Source organism: Mchenga conophoros, linkage group LG16, assembly GCF_057382185.1.
Source record: "Mchenga conophoros isolate Kocher_MC1m ecotype Shallow Benthic linkage group LG16, M_conophoros_male_GT1.1, whole genome shotgun sequence".
NCBI lineage: Eukaryota > Metazoa > Chordata > Actinopteri > Cichliformes > Cichlidae > Mchenga > Mchenga conophoros.
In genome coordinates, this window is record NC_140541.1 from 16,521,030 (window position 1) to 16,539,574 (window position 18,545).

Here is an 18,545-nt window from a genome sequence, read left to right on the forward strand (position 1 = left end):
ATATAATTTATTTTTTGTATAAGCAGTCCGTGGTAAGGGATAACCTTTTTGCGGGGTTGTGCGCCTGAGGGCAGTGATATAATGAAAATTAAGAAGCGACTGTAACAGTGCCGTCACAGTTTCGTAGAAACACGGCCCATCGCAGTCACTTTGAAAATGTCCTCGTTTATTTAAAACAATATTACTAAATATTGAAACAGAGTTAATTATCGTAAACGAAATGTTTCTATATTGAGCAGCTGTGCACACCTTATTTTTAAGCCGTTTTTGCTAATAGCTTTACACTTCTCAAACTGTGCGCCAAGCGCAATAACGAGGTATTTTATTGCTTTAGAATAATCTTCTGCTGCAATTAGTTTGTCATATATTGTCATTACAAGTCTATTAAAACATCAAGTCATTATTTGGGCATCCCCGGGCTGGGGAATTAGAATAAAACTATCTTTGCCACACGGGTCCCATTTAGATTAATGGAAAAATATGTAAAACATTTCGTTTTAATTTTCTTCTGACAGTGTTTTGCATACATGCATTTTCTCCGCCTGCGCTGTCCCTCATTATTTATGAAAGCAATCTCGACCAACACATTACCGGGCTATGAAATACTGCTTGCAGCCTAATTGATTCCCGTCACAATTTTGTGAGGTTATAATCGTGTTAATTGTAATTTAATCTCTCTGGGAATACCGGAGAGATGTATTTAAATACAACAGTCGAGCGAGCTGGGAAGATTTTATCAGTTCCACACATAATAGAAATGTCATGTAGAATTACACAGGCAGACAGGGATGCATTCCTCTAATCTACAGAGATGTCACCTACATCGTTCACTTTGCCTGCCCCCCATTTCCAAATGTTACGGAATTGGAAAGTCGTCTAAGTAAGTGCAAAGATACCAGGAAAGGGGGGGGGGGGATTAAGAAATACCCAATAATAACAAGATCATTGGGCGGAAGGTAAACATGATATTATATGTGGCTCATTAACCTTCAGAGGGTGTTGTGCTCTTTTTTTTTTTTTCAAAACATAAAGTGACCAAATCATTTCCTGATCAGCCACAGACGAGCTGCCCTTTTTGCTTTGTCGCTGCATGATGCCATGTGCTGCTTCCTCTGCTCTGAAATCTGCCTTCCTGTCTGTGGGGACACCTGTTGGCACAGAGCAACTTGGAAAAGCCAGCTTGTCTCATCAGACTGGTCGCGCTGTCATTGCTGGACTCTCATTCTACTGCGCTCTAAACAGTTATTTTATTAATGGCGGCAATGCTACAAAAAAACTAACTAAAACTTGACTAATCAAAATAATCAATGTATGTATTTAAAGTATACTAAATATTTCATCCATCTGCATACTTTCACATTAAAAGCAAGGTGTGTTTGCTGAATACATAAGATAAAGTATACAGATGGAGGGAATATTTAAGACTCAGCATTATATAAAGTGGGGACTGACGCTGTCTAGACAGTCAATCATTTTATTCATTTGCTTTATCTTTATTTCTGCAACTTTTTAAAAAATTCTCACTCAGATCAAAAATGCATCAATAACAAAACACCTAAAAGTTTAAAAAGTTAAAGTAAAGTACTTCAAAGTTTGATGAAAGTCTCCACTGAGTGATTTTGAAACAAAGTTACACCATAATCAAAGCTCATAATGCAACCCAGAGGTAAAAGAACTCATCTCTTTTAATTACTACAGTTTTTGTCACAAGGATGAGCATAAAGATGCCCGAGATCTGTTCTGAATGGAATGACCTACAAAGCCTCGCAAAATAACTCTACCTAAGTAATATTTTGAGGATTATTTAGTGGAAGTCAAACAGCAGCAGTGTTTTCCACCAAATTCAGGGTATAATTTGGCTGACAACACACACACACACACACACACACACACACACACACACACACACACACACACACACACACACACACACACACACACACACACACACACACACACACACACACAAGCTGAAGGGGTGGGGAAAAAAATTATGTGGCCAAATGCCAAAGAGACAGCTTACTGTTAGGGTCTTTGGCTGGACCCAGGAGTGGCTTCGATCTTTTTGTCTGGGCCTGGCCTGGCACAGACACCAACCCTGCCCCAGACACAATAGATCATACAGTAAGAGATAGAGATAGAGAAAGAGAGATGGAGAGACAGAAAGTGGATGAGGTGGGGTAGAGGAGGTATGGCGCCTTTCATTACCATGGTCACCAATGGCACTATTAACCATTCAACACCCCCCCAATTATCCTCCTATCCACAGTCAGAGAGAGACAAAGCCCCAGTCCTGGTCTGCTGGAGCAACATGGCCACTAATCTGTCTCATTCTAACATCACACCCACTTCACTGTCTGTGCAAGTCAGACACGGACAAGCACTTCACAAAGCCCCTTTATGCTTCTGTTTGTGATGAGACAAACTTCTCTGCCTCGCTCGCTAACGAGTTCATCTTTATGTTTCGCTGTTTATAAGATTAAAGTTCCTTAGATGCCAATTTAATATCGGACCACCTTAATCTCAAGATAAATGATTCATATAAAGACTACTGCTACCAGCTTGTGTACTTTTTTCGTCGAAGTTAATGGTGAGCCTGACGCCACACGCCTTCTCCATCAACACACAATCAACCACAGGCTCACAGCTGTCACAGAGAGAGCTGCATGCCATTACTAAGGAGAATGATACCCAAAAAAAAGCTAAATTGTGAGTTTATTTGCTTCCATCTGGGTTTTTCTTTTCTTTTCTTTTTTTAAAAAGCAAGCAGGACTTTGATGTTTGTGAGTCAGACCCTGCGCAGGGGGCTGAGGCCTGACTTGAAGTCTGGGGCCCAATGAATAGATCCACAACAGTGGTTTGTTGTGTTTGTTTACCCTTTTGCCCAGCTGCCTGGACCGTGGAGATGGGAGAGCATTTATCATGACCTAGGAGAAAGAGGAGGCATGGTCACACACACAGACACACACACACAGACACACACACACACACTGCAGAGCATGCCAAGAAAGCTGCAAGGGCAATAGTCCTTGTAAGTGAGTTTTAAGAGGCAAATACTGTCGACACATGATAGTTGCAGAGTTGGTATTGCTGAAAACAATGTGAATTGGACCTCAGCAGCAAAATTAACAACAGTTTTTTTTTTTTTTAAAAGGGAAAAAAGCTACATAAATCAACCTTAATAAAACCAAAAATCACAAATGAAATCCACAGTTTCCACACTGCATTTTTGTGAAGCAATGAGACGATGGCTGAAAAGTTTTTGAAATGTCACTTTAGCCACGAGATCAGCAGCCTTTCCAGTTTCCTTTGACCTCCACGTCCCAGATTAGTCGTGTGGTTCCTGCCATTTCTTCTCACCAGTTGTGTTATTTCCTTGGCACCGCGGCAGAGAGTGTTATTATGTTCTGAGCCTGCTTCAGCGAGGGCATGTCTATCATGCTGCCGAGGAAGGTGAACGCACCCTGAACAGGTTTGCAACACAAGGGAGAACACAGAGAGAAACATAAGATCAGACGTGCCCAATAAAACGCATTTGATCCTGATTTGCATGACGAATGCTCGGAATGTCTGCCGTACAATATAACCCTCAAGTGTTATTTAAACTGACAGTTAGCAGCAGACATATTAGTCAAAACAAAAAATCTGCAGAAAAAAAACCCTTTAGTCAAAATTGTTGTCAGTGGCTGGAGGTAAAGATTATGAAAGGCAAGCACCTGTCACATTGTAAGACAAAGGGACAAATCCTGCTCACCATTCAAACCATTACGTACGCACTCCCCTCTCACACACAGAAAGGCACGTACACATGCATACACAGCAGAGGGATGGGTAAGATATGAATCCCTCGGGCGATGCTTAGTAGGAGCAGCCCTGGCAGTGAGAGAGGTGTAGGCAGATTGTGTATTACCTCAGCAGATAGACCACAGAGCTCAGCACACAGGATCCAACCATGCACTAAATTAGGAACAATAATATTGTACACTTAATTGGCCCAGCTCCCCCCACCCCTCCACCCTCCTATGTTGTCTCTGAGAGTCACCCAGGGGTGTACAGTACGTATTCTCTGGAACTACAGAGGTGTGCATCACAAAAATTGTGTATCACAAAAGATCGGTCTGAGTGATAGAGCAGAGAAAGACCTCGGACCTGTCAACAGACAGTCGACACAGATATTTTACTGTCCTGGACACGACCATTTAAGGGGGAGGGATCACTTGAAATACTCTTACATCATTTATAAAAAAGGTTTTCAGTCAGTGCATCTTCTGAATGATTCACAAAAAAATATTACTGTATAAAAGAATAAAAATGGAATTCAATTGTCGCTGCAGCTTGAATACAATTGCTAAAAAAATCGATTAAGAGCCAATACTAACAAACTGATAACCAAAAAGAATATACAGAGTCACATTTTGGGTTAAAAAAAAATTGACATTTAAGGCAAATGACACACCCATCTATGGAGCTGATGAATTATAACAAATTAATAAGATCACCTTCACACTTACATTTTATCAGCTACGAGAAAAAATGTTAAGACATTTTAGACCAAAACACTGCCATCACAGAGAAACTCCACTGACTTTTCAAAGTCTGAAAAAAAATGCAGTTTTACTTTTCTCAAAGGATGTTAACATTACCTTTCCCTCCTTCTGATGTTGGTCAAAAGCAGCAATGAGCTCTTTGGCCCACTGGACCCTCTCCTTGCTGGGGGAGAACTCTTCTTGCACAGCTTGGACCTGCCCTGGGTGGATAACCTGCTTACCTACGGAGAAACACACACACAAAAAGAAAATTAACTGTGCTAATTATAACAGCGGGGTTTCAGTGCCTTCAAACGAAACCAAAAAAAAGAAGAAGAAGAAGAAGAATGTGTTCTAAAAACAATGCTTTTACTTGTTGATATAGAGGTAATACAATTCGTGCACGACTAAAACCAGATAAACTGCTTATTTTCATGTGAACTGCTGCACAAAGATGATAGAAAAAGAAAAGCAGGCTGAGAATTAGGAAGGACTGAGGCCGAGAGGCAATGAGAGAGGAGAAGCAAGAGAGGATTGTATAAGTTTCAGAATGACGATAGTCAGGAAGCTGAACGGGGCCAGACGATGCTATGCATTATGACAGATAAAACGTGTCTCCGCTCTGCTTGCAGCCCTGCTGTTAAGCAGAAATGTCACTAAATGCTTAGTAAGACTTCATTATGTGACAGAAGTCATCTAAAAAAAACACACTTACTGATGAAGGAACAGTTTGTGAAAGAACAGTTTGTGGGCATACACAGGTAAGTAAATCACTGGAAATTGACAAGGAAAAACAAGGCTAAATAAGACAGTGCAATGTATATGAAGTGTTAATTTTATAACCACAGTGAAACAGTTAATAATCCAATGTCTGAATTGACACGTATCATTTTTCTATATTTAATTTTAGGATGCCATATGATCAGCAACCCTGCCTTCACAATGACACTGATCTTAAACAGAATCCCAACATGGATTTTCCGGCTCCATCTGCCACAATCCCCCCACCTTCCCGCTCCCACTTCCTCTCACTTAAATGTGGGTGAACGGCACAGACATAATCCCATGTACATTTGCAGATCAAACTTGTAGTGATAAGTTAAGGTTATGAAACGTCTGGGTGAGAACGGCGGCTCTGAGGCAGCCAGCAGGAACTCGACACTTTAGGGCTTAGCACTGTCGCCAACAACAAATCCTTCAAGGTGGCTGAGCGGGCGGGCGTGCTGCACGGGCTAAAAAAAAAGAAGAAAAAAAAAGGGGGGGGGGGGGGGGAATTCGGCCCAGGAGAGAGGAGGAAAGGCAAGGAGGGGAGACGAGGCGAGAGAGAGAAACCCTCTCTTCATCCTGCTCCACTCACCCTGGTTAACCCTAGACAAACCCGCAGCGCTCGCACAATCAACACGCCATCGTTAAAGGCTCGAACAATTACTTATGAGCCCACATAATTCATAAACCGCCATTTGTAATAAATAGACACCTTTTAGGAAAGTGTGCATATGACAAAATATGTTCAAAAACCCATTCTGTGTGTTTGTGTGTGTGTGTATTTGCGAACTGCCAGTGACTGCTGATGGGGGTTCAGTGTGTGAAGCAGAGATTGTGACAGCACATTTTCTGTTGAACAAACAGCCCGAGGACTCCCCAGGCCACTCTGGAGTTGTGTATGAATGTGTACTTGTATGTCTGCAGGCTTGTGCATGTGTGCATGTGTTTGCGCATATGCCACTGCAACAGTTAGTCTGATTCATTTCAACATAAAAAAAAAAGGTAGAAAGCAAATATTATGTGATAATTTTTCAGTGGAACATTGTGCCTGTATGTTTAATCAGAAGTGAGAGAGGACGAGTGTGTGTGTGTGTGTGTGTGTGTGTGTGTGTGTACCCTTCTCTGCCACCTGTTTTACTTCTGGGCAGAAGACGGGGGCATGTTTCCACACAGAAAACCACCAGGTTTATAATATGGAAAGAGGGTGTCTATTTGCGTCTGTGTGAGGGTGTGTGTGGTTGTTTAGGACAAGGGGAGAATGACAGAGCGAAGAAGCAGACAAGGGTGACTCAGGTGCCCTCAGTTACAACCCATTGGTTCTCCTAAAATACATCAATCATGCCCTCCAGCCAATCCCGGCCTGCCATGTGGTGCTGGCATCTCATTGGAGGATTGCTATTTAGCAAAGTGCTCTCAAGCGAATGATGGGCAGGGTCCCAGGGATGGAAGTGAAATGTGGTCCCTAAGAGCAGAGAATTTGTGGAACAGTGCTGTTTCTGAGCAGCAAACATTTTCACAGGGATCACTGAGCCTTAACAGGAACCTGATTTATAGCGCATTAAAAAAAAGTGCTAACAAAGTAAAGAGTGAACTGATAAAGAACTCAACGGATGATATTCCTCCCCAACATATATTTGCATAGGAGTTTGGCTTAATTTCTGCTAACCAGTAAACAGCAGCGAGTGTTTAGGTTTGAACAGTGTGTTCCGTGCTCAGCACTAATGGGTGCTGTATGCGGCTTAGTTAGTGCCAAGGTCAATTACTGCACAGGTAGAAGCTTTTGGCTGCACCGCATTATTGCTTAAGCACACTCGGGCCAGTAATAGCTACTAACTAAGATTATACAGAGTGCCCATGGCTTGAAAGCCACTAATCCACTGCTTTAAACAGTTCTGCTCCATATCAAATCAAAAGCATTTATTTCTTCAAATGACCGTTTCTGTTAATTCGTTTTTAAAACGTTTGCTTCATGTAAACCACACTTCAGATTTCTTTTGATTCTCTTTTTGCTTGGAATCACGCCGAGTCCAACAACTAAACAAAAACAGTATATTACACGTCTAATAATGGCATTAATGTGAGGAACCCCTGTACTAAACATAATATACATTCTGAGTAAAATAGCAGCATAATTAAAACAAACAAACAAGAAAAATGTAAAATAAAAATAAAAATAAAAGGCACTTGGCTATAGTGCAATATAGAGTAATTCTGAGATAAACACAATCAAAAGAATGCACACAAACATGCTGCACCGGAGAATAGAGGTGGCAAATGAGGTCACCTGGAAGGGTTTCTGTATGAGACAACCAAAACCAAAAAATCAAAAGCAACAAAAGAAGCTCAACTCCAGACTGATTTGTTGATTTTAAGTGCAAGGTAACGTGTGTGTCGAGTAGATGTTCAGAAGAGTGTACAAAGGGATTTACGCTTTTTGTGCCAGTGCTTATTTTTTCTCCATCTTTTCCCAGTGTGATTGGCGACTAATGTCCGATGCTGTTCTGCTAAAATGATCTGAAACTGGGGCAAAAAATAAAAAATAAAAAATCCTAGCCATTACAAATCCATGAAATTCAGTCATGTGTTGCCTTAGTTTATGTGGATCTACACCACACGGGGGGAAAAGCTACATATATTTTGGATTTTAAAATCTAAAAAATGGTACAAAAATATCAAAGAATTATTTGCAGGATTGCAAGAACAGTGCCTGCAAAAACACACTGTGGGAACAGGTTGTCCTGCCTTCTGTGGTCTGTTGCAGGCAGTCTGCAGGGCTACACACACATACACACACAGACACACGCACACACAAAAAGCATGACCTGGCTATAGACACACTATCACACACTAATAACTCCTTTTAATTATACATACTCAAGTGCACACACACCCATTCATACAGGCACAAAAGAAATGTGAGATCTTCATTGCAGTGTGCAATACAAGTATATAAATAACAAATGAAAAGCCAAAGGATGCTCTGTCACCTCCCAGAGTGTTTCATGTAACATTTTAAAGCATTTATCAGCTGGTTCATTCCCCATTCTCATTTGGAGAAAAAAACAAAAAAAACCCCACATGTAACAGAGGGCAGAGGGAGTGAAAGCTGAACTGCCTGTATGCCGCTTGCAACAGGAAGTTAGGGATGCCCGTTGGCATGCTATATTTAGGAAGATAAATTAAGAGCAACAGATGAGAACAATGTGAAGCAAATGCAGAAATCAGAGGTAAATCACAGTGACAGACGTGATGTCTCAAGTCATGACTTGAAGGAACAAGGGCAGATTTCAGATAAAGAAACAAGAAACTTTACCTGTGAAGCCCATGAGAGCGCCTTCTCTGGCCTGCTGCCTCAGCCCCTCCACATCTTTGTAGTCGATGTAGACCAGGTCAATAGCCTGTAGCCCAAAGGCTTTGGCAGTCACAACCACCCTCTGCCTTGCATAAAGGAGCTCTCTGGCATCCTTGGTCCGTGTGGCACCTTATGAAAAAAGTCCAAGGACACATGCACAGTTTGCCAGACAAGATCTCAAAGAGACGCTGTTGATCTGTAAGTAGGTGTAGGTTAGATGAAACTGTGATGGGCGATGAGCAGCAGGTATTACATAAAGTACACTGACACATCCTTTTATGTAATAAAAAATAAATAAATCAAGGTTTATTCTGTCATTTCCGATTCTTGCTGCCAAACAGTCGATTGGGATTATTAACCACTGGTCTCTGTGCTTCATTACCCATTAACTCTGTCCTTTAAAACAAACCTACTCATTGGGTTTAATGATAAGAAACAAAAACCAAAGAATAATCATTTAGACACAATGTCCTTTTTTACTCATGTGACCTGATTCAGTGAATTAGATCTTTGAGTTCCAGCACATTTACATTTATACATTTATCACTTAGGTATCCCACGTCTGTAAATCATCCCTTATTTCGACTGGAAAAAAATGTCTTCCCTTTTCCTGCAGTTCTGCAATTGTGTGTTCAAAATTGAGAACATGTGACATGCATTATATTTAAAGACTAGCAACTAAGCTTGTGCATTTTACACAATTTGAACTTCTCTGCCATGAATCCAGGAGGAGAATAAGAGAATTTGGGGTCAGCAGTGTCAGAATGTGAAATAGCTACCTATGCTTGCACAGAAGTCATCAGAGCCAAACACCACGCCATCATGGTGCAGACCAACCTTAGGACCAAGCGAGCGAATTTCCTCACACACCGCCTGGAAAGAACAAACACCAGCCCGATTGAGATGGGTTAAAGTAAAACAGCCGAAAACAGGCTAAACTGTAACAAATGCTCCTAATTTTACACTCGTCACCACAAAACTATCCTAATTACTCTTTCTGAAATCTTTAACATAAAGGTAATATAATAACACACATCATTTATCTCTCCCAATTACACTCCAAGCTTTCTTTCCTCAGTGACTCATATTATTATACCAGCCCACTAAAGGTGCCACCTGCAGGTATGTAAACAGACACCTGGCTCGCGGCTCTTAAGGAAAAGTTGCATATCAAGCCTCCCTGCTATTTTACACAAGGTTTAATTTGTTAAGACTGAAGCAGTAAAGTTTTTAAAACCTGTAAGGTAATCTTAAATGTTTCCTGTTTTTTATTTATTTAAATTATTAAATGTTTACATTTTTGCATATAACAGAACAGTAGTTTGTGTTAAGAAAACACGAATCACTAACACATCGTGGAGCTGCTTTATTTTACTAAAGGAAAACAAAAAGTTTTTCAAATTATATTTCATTGCTCTTCAAAAAAGATTTGAAAAAAAAAAATCAAACAACAACAACAAAAGCAAAGACTAATGGCTCCAATTATTACGGGGGAAAGTAAAACTTTAAAAAAGAAAGAAACCCTTTTGAATGCGATTGTCTGTGGCGAAGGCTGTGAAACAATATGAACATGTTTCCTGCTTTTGTTGGCCTCCAAATTAATTTCACCACTAGCTGTGCCACAGCGAGTCTTTTTTTCATGCTTGTAACCCTGGGTTCAGTCTGGGCAAAAAAAAAAAAAAAAAAAATTACAGGGTGTTCTCAAGACAGCACACAGAGCCACCCCCTGCCACCAAAACACATATACTTCCAACCACAGCCCCAGAATTAGGCTGAAGAACTAAAAGACAAATCAGAAGAAGCAATGACAGCTGGTTTCTCCCCAAATGCCCCAAACCGTGCCCTCTTTTCTCGTGTAGCTGAAGGTCGTGATGTACTATTACCAAAAAAAAAAAAATCACTTTGATGCTATCTGAAATATCATTAAGAACTTTTGCACTGTGACGATATTAAAATGGTTCTAATTAAAAAATGTCAGCATGTCTGAAGAGGACAGTCAGAGAGAGGGACACGCGACGGAGAGGTAGAAAAAAAAAGCCTCAAAAGGCTCGTTTTGAGGGGGACAGTCTGAAAGCTTTGAATCCCTTTTATTTTAGACATGTGGAGTTCTCTGCTCACTGATGCAGTCTTTAATCTAAAGTGAACAATGGACAAAACAGAAAAATGTCTTACGCATGCAGTTTTTTTTTCCTTTTTTTTTTTTGTGTGTGGAGGGGGGAGATGTTGTTTGTAATTTACCTTAAAATTGAGCAGGCCCACAGCGGTTTCCACAAAGGTGATGAGGCGAATGGGTTCTGTCAGTGCCCATCCTTTCAAGTGGTGCTGAAACCTGTCAACAAACTAAGCACACGGGGACCATTTCATGCTCGTGCACTCATTAACAAAACCCACTGTTTCTGTGAAGCGAATGCAATAAACTCATTTGCTCTCGCTACCCTGTACAAGATAATACACAGGATATTTGTGCTTATTTGGAGCATTCGATACATGTCTTAACACTTACCATAGGAATATTGAATTTCCATATGTATAATCATCTTAAACCCAGTTACAATTTCTTGGATAATTTGTGCATCTACTCTGCTGCAACCCTCAGTGGACTTATCAGCGCACTATTAGTTAAGCGAATGAGAAAACGCAACAGAAAGAGAAATCTGAGGCACAGAGCGATTGTGTGGTTGTGTGTGTGATTTTAAAAACTGGAAGGAAAAAAAATATTCAGCAGTAACAATTGTAAATGATTTGACACATCTTTCAAAAGTCACTGTGGGATAAGACAGAGAAGGTGGAGAGAAAAAAAAAATCTTAATGTGCAAAAACTCACTTTTGATACAAATCTTGACACCTTTATTACTTGCACTGTTCCCATTTCGGTCCTTATTCAGAGGCACATCTATGAGGGTTCAAATAGCGCAGAGAGCAAGCACAGGAGAGCGGCAACAAAAGCAAGTGAAATGAAATATTTTACATTATCACCAGGGTTCCCCCCTTCGTCTGAAGTCTTCCGCTCTACCTTCTTTCAGAGGCTCTGCACAACTACAGAATGTGCTCCCCCGAGACTGTGTGCACACATGTAAATGTGCACACGCACGCCCCAGCACATGCACACACACTCACACACAGCAAAACCAAAGAAGAAACAAAATACGGAAAAGGGGAGAAGAAACAAGATTTAGGATGTCTTTGAGTGTGTTTTACTGTGACATTATTCTGTTTTGCGTCCCTCCTCCGTGGCAGGGAACAGGGAGACTGGAGCAACAATCAGAGTGTGATGTGACATTTTGGTGAGGCCTTTATCCTGCACGACTCCTGCTAATATGCAAGCTCACCTAAGTAGGCCTTTAAAACCAAGTTTAATTCTTTGAAGACCAAAGCATTCCAATTTTTTCCAACAGACCAGTTCACAGCTAGCCCTGGACTGCCAGTGGGGTAGCCCAAATTCCTAAATCTATCATCTGGAAACACACAAAAGCCCCCTCCGTCAGATATTTCCTTTCAAAGCCAGACAAAAAAAAAAGACAAAAAAGAAGAGAGTGCAAAAGCTCAGAGTAGAAATGTCTACCTCCATGTCCCCCCCACCCTCCCCCCATGCCGTTTTCTTCCTCTTTGACACACTGGGGGGAAAAAAAAGAAAGGACGGTTATAAATAACCTCAGGTACGGTGCTACTATTTTTCTAAACGAAGAGCAAAATAACCCCCACGCTCACACTCACCACTCTTGTTCTCAAAACTGAAAGAGTGGGCCTCCATTGAAGGATTTCAAAAAATAGGGGCAATTTTAATCATCTCTCCATTCAATCTCAGTTGGATAAATCATATCTGAGAGATTTGCATAAATACAAACCATCAAAGTCTTTTCATCTTCAAAGAGGTTTTCAAGACCCAATAGGCTTTGTACTGTAATCATCTGAGGTCACAACCCTGTGGGAGCAAGGTTGCTATGGCAACATAAAAACTAACGCTGGGGGCTTAGCATAATATCCCCCCCCCCCCCCCCCCCCCTTCACAAACACAGGAAGGGGTGCGGGGGTCCGAGAGGGAGTGTGAAAAGAGGGTGTAGATAAACCTATTTCTGTGACAGAGGAAACTAGATAGATATGGCCTGTTGTGGGGAAACCTATCTGATATTACACACGGAGATTACCACCAAAACGCTGCGCCATGCAAACCCTAACAAGGCTGAGTGGACTGTTTGGTTTCCACCAAAGGGAAACAAATGACAGCTCCACGCAGTACCGCCGGCTGAAAAGCCTCCGAGGCTTTCTGATTACATGTTTATGTCCTTCTGCTGTATTCTCCTCCTCAGCTATTATACACTTTAAGGGTCTGATTTACACTGCATACAAGAGGTACTACAGTCCTTGTTCACTGGTACTCAGATGGGTGCAGCAACCATTAGCTATCAATGGCTCTTAAAACTAGGTCCTGTTTAAAATGTTATTCCGCCCAAAAAGGGAAAAAAGAAGTAACGTTAAAAGAAGAAATAACACCTCTTCTCTTCATTCAAAGCCACGCTGCAAACAAGGCCTCTGATAATTTCGCCACCCAATCATGAAAAGAGAAGGAGGGGGAGATAGAGCTAGAGAAAGGAGGCTATAGTGGGACAAGTTTCAATTAATTTTCTTCAAAAGGGGGCCAGATTAAATGTTTCCGGCCAGCTGAAGTGTTCATTTCACAGAGGGGAAGCGGAGAAAGGGATGAGGGGAGGGGACAGGAGGAGGAGCAGAGGAGGAGGAGCGGGACAGGGTGCGATTCTTTTGGTCCCAGTGCACACCAAATAGTGTGGTGGGCAAAGAATGCACACGGCTCCGAAATCTTTGTGAGAATTGTATTCAAACAAAGGAGGGAGTTACGCCTGTTACAGCCCAATAAGGCCTGTCAGTCACACAAGGGCCGGAGGAGAGGAGAAAGACAGAGGAAAAGATTTCCACACAAAGAGAAACAAGCAAGTCCATCTTTTAGCGACAAATCAGTCTGGAGGTTCCTGAGCTAATATCAATAAAAAGGGAGGAAAATAAACAAGTGAGGGGATTTACTGCACTGCCTTACAAGAGTGGAGAAAATCAGACACTTGTTTACAACACAAGGAACATGAATGCGCACACAGACGCACAAAAAAAGTACAAAGCGCTAGAGACTGAAAAAGTTGGGAGGGATGGGATAAAGATAAGACTCAGGTCCTCATCGAGTGCCACCAAGTTCACTTTGTCTAAGGGTACATATGCACCAACTGATGCAAAAATCATACTGGCAAATAAATCAAATGCTTAAAACAAGCAAGCTACCTACAGGCTTTTTCTCTTAAGGGGTACAGTAACAATATAAAGGGCTAACTTAAGTTTTTGCATTAATATTAAAAAAACCCCACCACATAACATAAACAGACAGTTATCCACAACTTAAAGCTTTCTAAGTTGGCTGAGTCACAGCATAACAACACAAGTGGATTTTTTTTAAAGTAAAAAAAAAAAAGACTTTCTTAAGTGAATAAAAGCAGCCAAGGGAGAAAGGAGCTAGGGGAGAGAATTAGTGAACACCTGTCAGCAATTATACTTGCAAGAAAGAAAGGGCAGCAGGAAATAGACATGTTATAATTAAAGCCACTAGTTAAAAACTTCCTGCTCCTTCCCTCAGACCAAGTATGAGCATAAATGTGTGCGTGTGTGCATGTATGTAATAACACAGAGGCAAAAAGAAAAAAAAAAGAAGCAGACTAGACATACACCTTCACAACGTGTCGCAGTTGTTTAATCAACTGTAACTGTTCTGAATACATGCAGCTTGATATAGTAGAGACCAAAAAAATGTTACTTTAAAAGCTATATCCCCCACTTTGCATTGCTTGCTTGGGGTACTCAATGCAAAGTGACAGCAAGAAAATCATTTAGACGTAGTTCGAGCACCGTGCCTTTTTTATGAAAATGAAGGCCAGCAAATGATGTCGATGCAAACAGTAAGTAGACTGGGAATAAATCTTGCTTACCCTGGCATGTGACTGGAGCTGATCATACAGGTCTGCATTAATGATGTCAATGTCTGCTGACTTTTTGGGCTTGACTTCTCTACATCTGTTTTCCTGGTCTTGGCCATCTTGGTTTGTTTTCCTGGTATTGGCCCTACCTTTAATCTATAGAAAGCAGAGGTAGGGCCAATACCAGGAAAACATCTAACACTATTGCTTCATATTAGATTTATCAATTCAGTTTAGCGACCTTTTTCAGAGAATCAACCTTTTTAATATCTGGCTTCAGTTTTTGATAGGCAGTGCAGTCGTGGTTAGGCTTTTTTTGCAAGTTTGCACATGCGTAAACATTTGCAACATGCTATATTTAAAGGTGTATAAGAATAAGAGAAAGTAATGAATCTGAAGCATTCTGGTTTGGCTATCGGGTATTACATTTGATTAAATCAGTTCTTAGACACAACAGGACACTGTTCACAGCAGTCCTCCGTGAGTTCACCAGAGGCAGAAGGCACCATTGCGCTCTTACAGAAAGTTATCAGGCTTCTGAAGTTAAACCGAAGAAATGTCATCTGTTTCTTGAGCAGCAGCCAAGAAAAACACTCTGTCTGTCCCTGACAGGGATCGATTCCCTCTTTTACTTGGAAACGGGAAAGCTTGTTATGACTGCTTTGAAGATTCTCGAGGTTTCTTCTTACTTCATGAGTTTGTGCAAGATCACCAGTGCTTTTTAAAAGACTGTCAGAGTTCAAAGAAAGAAATGCAATGGGAACTTTAAGTGCAGCTGTTTTTTTGCTGTTGTTTTTTTATTTATTTACTTTTTCATACATTTTTTATAGGCTCAGAAAAAAACTCAACTTGTGACTTTGAGCCTATTTTGATTTTGAAAAACAACAGTTATTTATACATGACGATGATGATTTTTCACTCACCCATTGCACTTCCTGTGTGTCCTCCACTTTGGGCAACATGATGGCACGAGGGAGAACCTTGGCCTTCAAAATTACCTCCAGGTCCGCCTCAGCCAAGCCACTAGACACCGAGTTCACTCTCACACACTTTTCTGTACGGCCCAGGTCCAATTCCGCTAGCATCCTCGGAATAGTTTCTCTGGCTTCTGTCTGTGAAAGAAACCATGATTTGAATATGCAGCATATAGTTGTTTTAAAATAAAAAATGAAAGTGTGTGACATTGTTAGATTAAAAACTCTGCATGGTGAAAGCACGTACAGTTAGATTTCATCATTGCTATAGTAGTTATCTACTAAAACAAAATGCTTAAAAAGGACAAAAATCTCTCTGGTGCTGAAAACTACCTACTTTGATTCAACATATACAAAATGCAAGTTCTTAAAATTTGCAAAATCATTGGAAAAGTTCAGTTTTCATCAAGGAAACTACAAAAGTGAATTTGGACACTGAGATGAGCATGAAAATAAACCTCGCATTATGAACACAAACTGTGTGATCAAAATGAGCGGCCGACAAAGCACACAAATACGAAATGAATGACCTCAAAATGAAACATTAAACGTGCATGAAAATACAAAACCAAAATAACATAACATAGATCTGCACTCTTTTTTCCTCTGTAGTGCATCTATATCCAGTTTGTCAGAACAGAAGCTGCACACTCAGCTTTGTTCTCTCAACGTAGGCATTGTAGGATCTGAGCAGGAAGAGAGATGATGAAAAATCAAAGAGAAGCCTACACTCCCTACTTCTATCGGTAACACAGTAGCACGCACTGCAATATTCAAACCAGATGCTGGCTACAGGAACGGAGAGAAAGATGGATGGAATGGGGAGAGAAGCCAGACTAGGGAGAGCAGAGAGGCTCAGTGGGAGAAATGTGGTCTGAGTTAAGCAGCATGAGGAAACGGTGGCTTAGGAGTTGTCAGCTCAGATCAGAAGCTGGAGCCTTTGAGTGCTTGTGTATAAATGTGTGTGTGTTTGGGAATTCTCATACTGGAATTTTTCTCCTGATTCAAAGACTACCACTAACAAAATGTTAAGAAATGTACACTCAACCTGATGCCAATTGCTGGGTGAACCACAAAAATGTTCCAATAACTCGTGAAATAAATTTCAAGTAATTCAAATATTGCACCGAAAAATGCTGGCAAATGTGGCACGATGCCATGTGATGTAACTCCCTGGATCACGCAGAGCATATAGTAGTGCATCTAAACAGGGTGATAATCAGCAGACTGACAACTAAAATAAGTGTGTGCATAAAAGAGAACATATAGACAGACATAACATATTGAGCCCATATATCACAAACGCTTGTAAAAACTCAAGCGGACAAGAGTCAACCTTGGTTCAGTTGTATGAGTTTAGGGGGTACTCTCAAGGGTCACAAGGACTAAACCAGTCCTAGCTCTGATCTCCTGGAATGCAGAACTGTATGTGATATTGTAAACACCCTCCCAGCATCAATAAAATGCGGTATCAGAGTACATATCAAAGATTTCCTTGGATTTAATAGGGTTCATGAACAGGCTGAGCTGCTGTGTGTCATCTTTGTCTCCTTTTTGCCTCACTGAAAGAGACAAGAGGGATTGTCACACCATATGATGAGGGCACTGTGATCTTTGACTCTTACTCAAATTTTGCTCTCTCCTCCTTTCTCAATGCCGCTCCCATAAGCCAACACAGACCCGCAACTCGATTGCAGTAACTTGAAACGGACGGAGACGATTTACGCAACCATAACTCACTATTCATAAACCTGCTACTTGGTGGATAAAATTCTGTCTGTCCCTGCGTAGTTCATGGTGACTAGAGAAAATTGATCTGTGAGAACTGCTGGCTGTTTTATGTGCCAGGAGTCACATTGATCCCTGACCAAATTAAATAAATAGATACCCAGAAACGATCAAAAAGCGTGCTTATAACGTCCTCAGATCAGAGACGGGAACGCTCCCAATATCTTTCTCAAGGCTCAACCTGATATACTGGTGACCCGCGTGTATAAAATTCTTCTTATGTAAGCAGAAATCACTCATGAAAAGGACAGATGTCTTTTCTTCTCTTTTCCAAGGCCACGGCAGCAGAAGTGGTCAAGGAGACGGGCTGGGGTCTCATATAAAAAACTCTTACAATCAATTTTCATCTTAAGAATCCTTTAAGAATCCTTAAAGATGGAAAACATAGAACACTATAACAGTGAGTTATTTTGCACCAAGAAAATGTTAATTTTGAAAAAGTGATTATTCTGCTGTTTACGTAGAGACACTCAGGCCTGTGGTTCTTCGGCAAGTCATTGTCAGAGTCGTGGGAGGGCTGGAGGTGGCCAGCCTGATGCAGGCTAGCACAAAGAAATAGACAACCACTTGCACTGACATTCACAACTATGGCCAATTTACCCACTAAGTGCATTTCTTTGGACCGTGGAAGGAAGCCAGAGTACACGGAAGGAGAGAACCACTCGAACACTGGGAGAACATGCGAACTCCACACAGAAGGCCACTGTGCTGCCTTTTATGAACATAACAATAAGATATGTTAGTGAAAGGTGACAGGAATTGTTTGTCACACCGAAGGCTTTCTTGTCCTTGAGTTATGGAAGGACAGTGAAAAGTTAGTTTGCAGATTTGACAGACTTTATTTGCACATAATTGCCTTGCCTTCCAAAATAGCATCTCTCTGTTTTTGTTATCCACTAAACATTATAAAATGGGAAGCTACAAGGCAGGTGCGGTCAGTTTAAGTTGTTTTGTGATCTGAAACAGAAAATGACATTCTCAGAGCCTGTCTAAGCACCTTTATTTAGTCCTCAGCATCTTTCATGAATCGATTGTAAGCACGCGATCTAGACATCTGAACACACGATCTTAAGACTAAGTTCAAACATAGAACATTTTTATAAATGAGGCCCCAGGTCACTATTCACTATCCTTACTTTTATCTTCTTTTCCGCCTAAAGTGAGAGAG

General features: G+C 41.0%; 1 protein-coding gene across 1 annotated transcript in view; it reads right to left on the reverse strand.

Moving 5' to 3' along the window:
- Nucleotides 1-1,460: 1,460 nt before the first annotated feature.
- The window catches only part of clybl (citrate lyase beta like), a 67,389-nt gene continuing 50,304 nt past the window's right edge, over nt 1,461-18,545 (reverse strand). The window contains exons 3-8 of the mRNA XM_085249720.1: nt 15,539-15,727; nt 10,882-10,983; nt 9,423-9,516; nt 8,605-8,772; nt 4,644-4,768; nt 1,461-3,464 (exon numbers count right to left, since the gene is read on the reverse strand). Of these exons, the coding sequence (XP_085105846.1) occupies nt 3,369-3,464; nt 4,644-4,768; nt 8,605-8,772; nt 9,423-9,516; nt 10,882-10,983; nt 15,539-15,727 (774 nt within the window). The 3' untranslated portion in view covers nt 1,461-3,368. The remainder of the gene's footprint in view (nt 3,465-4,643; nt 4,769-8,604; nt 8,773-9,422; nt 9,517-10,881; nt 10,984-15,538; nt 15,728-18,545) is intronic.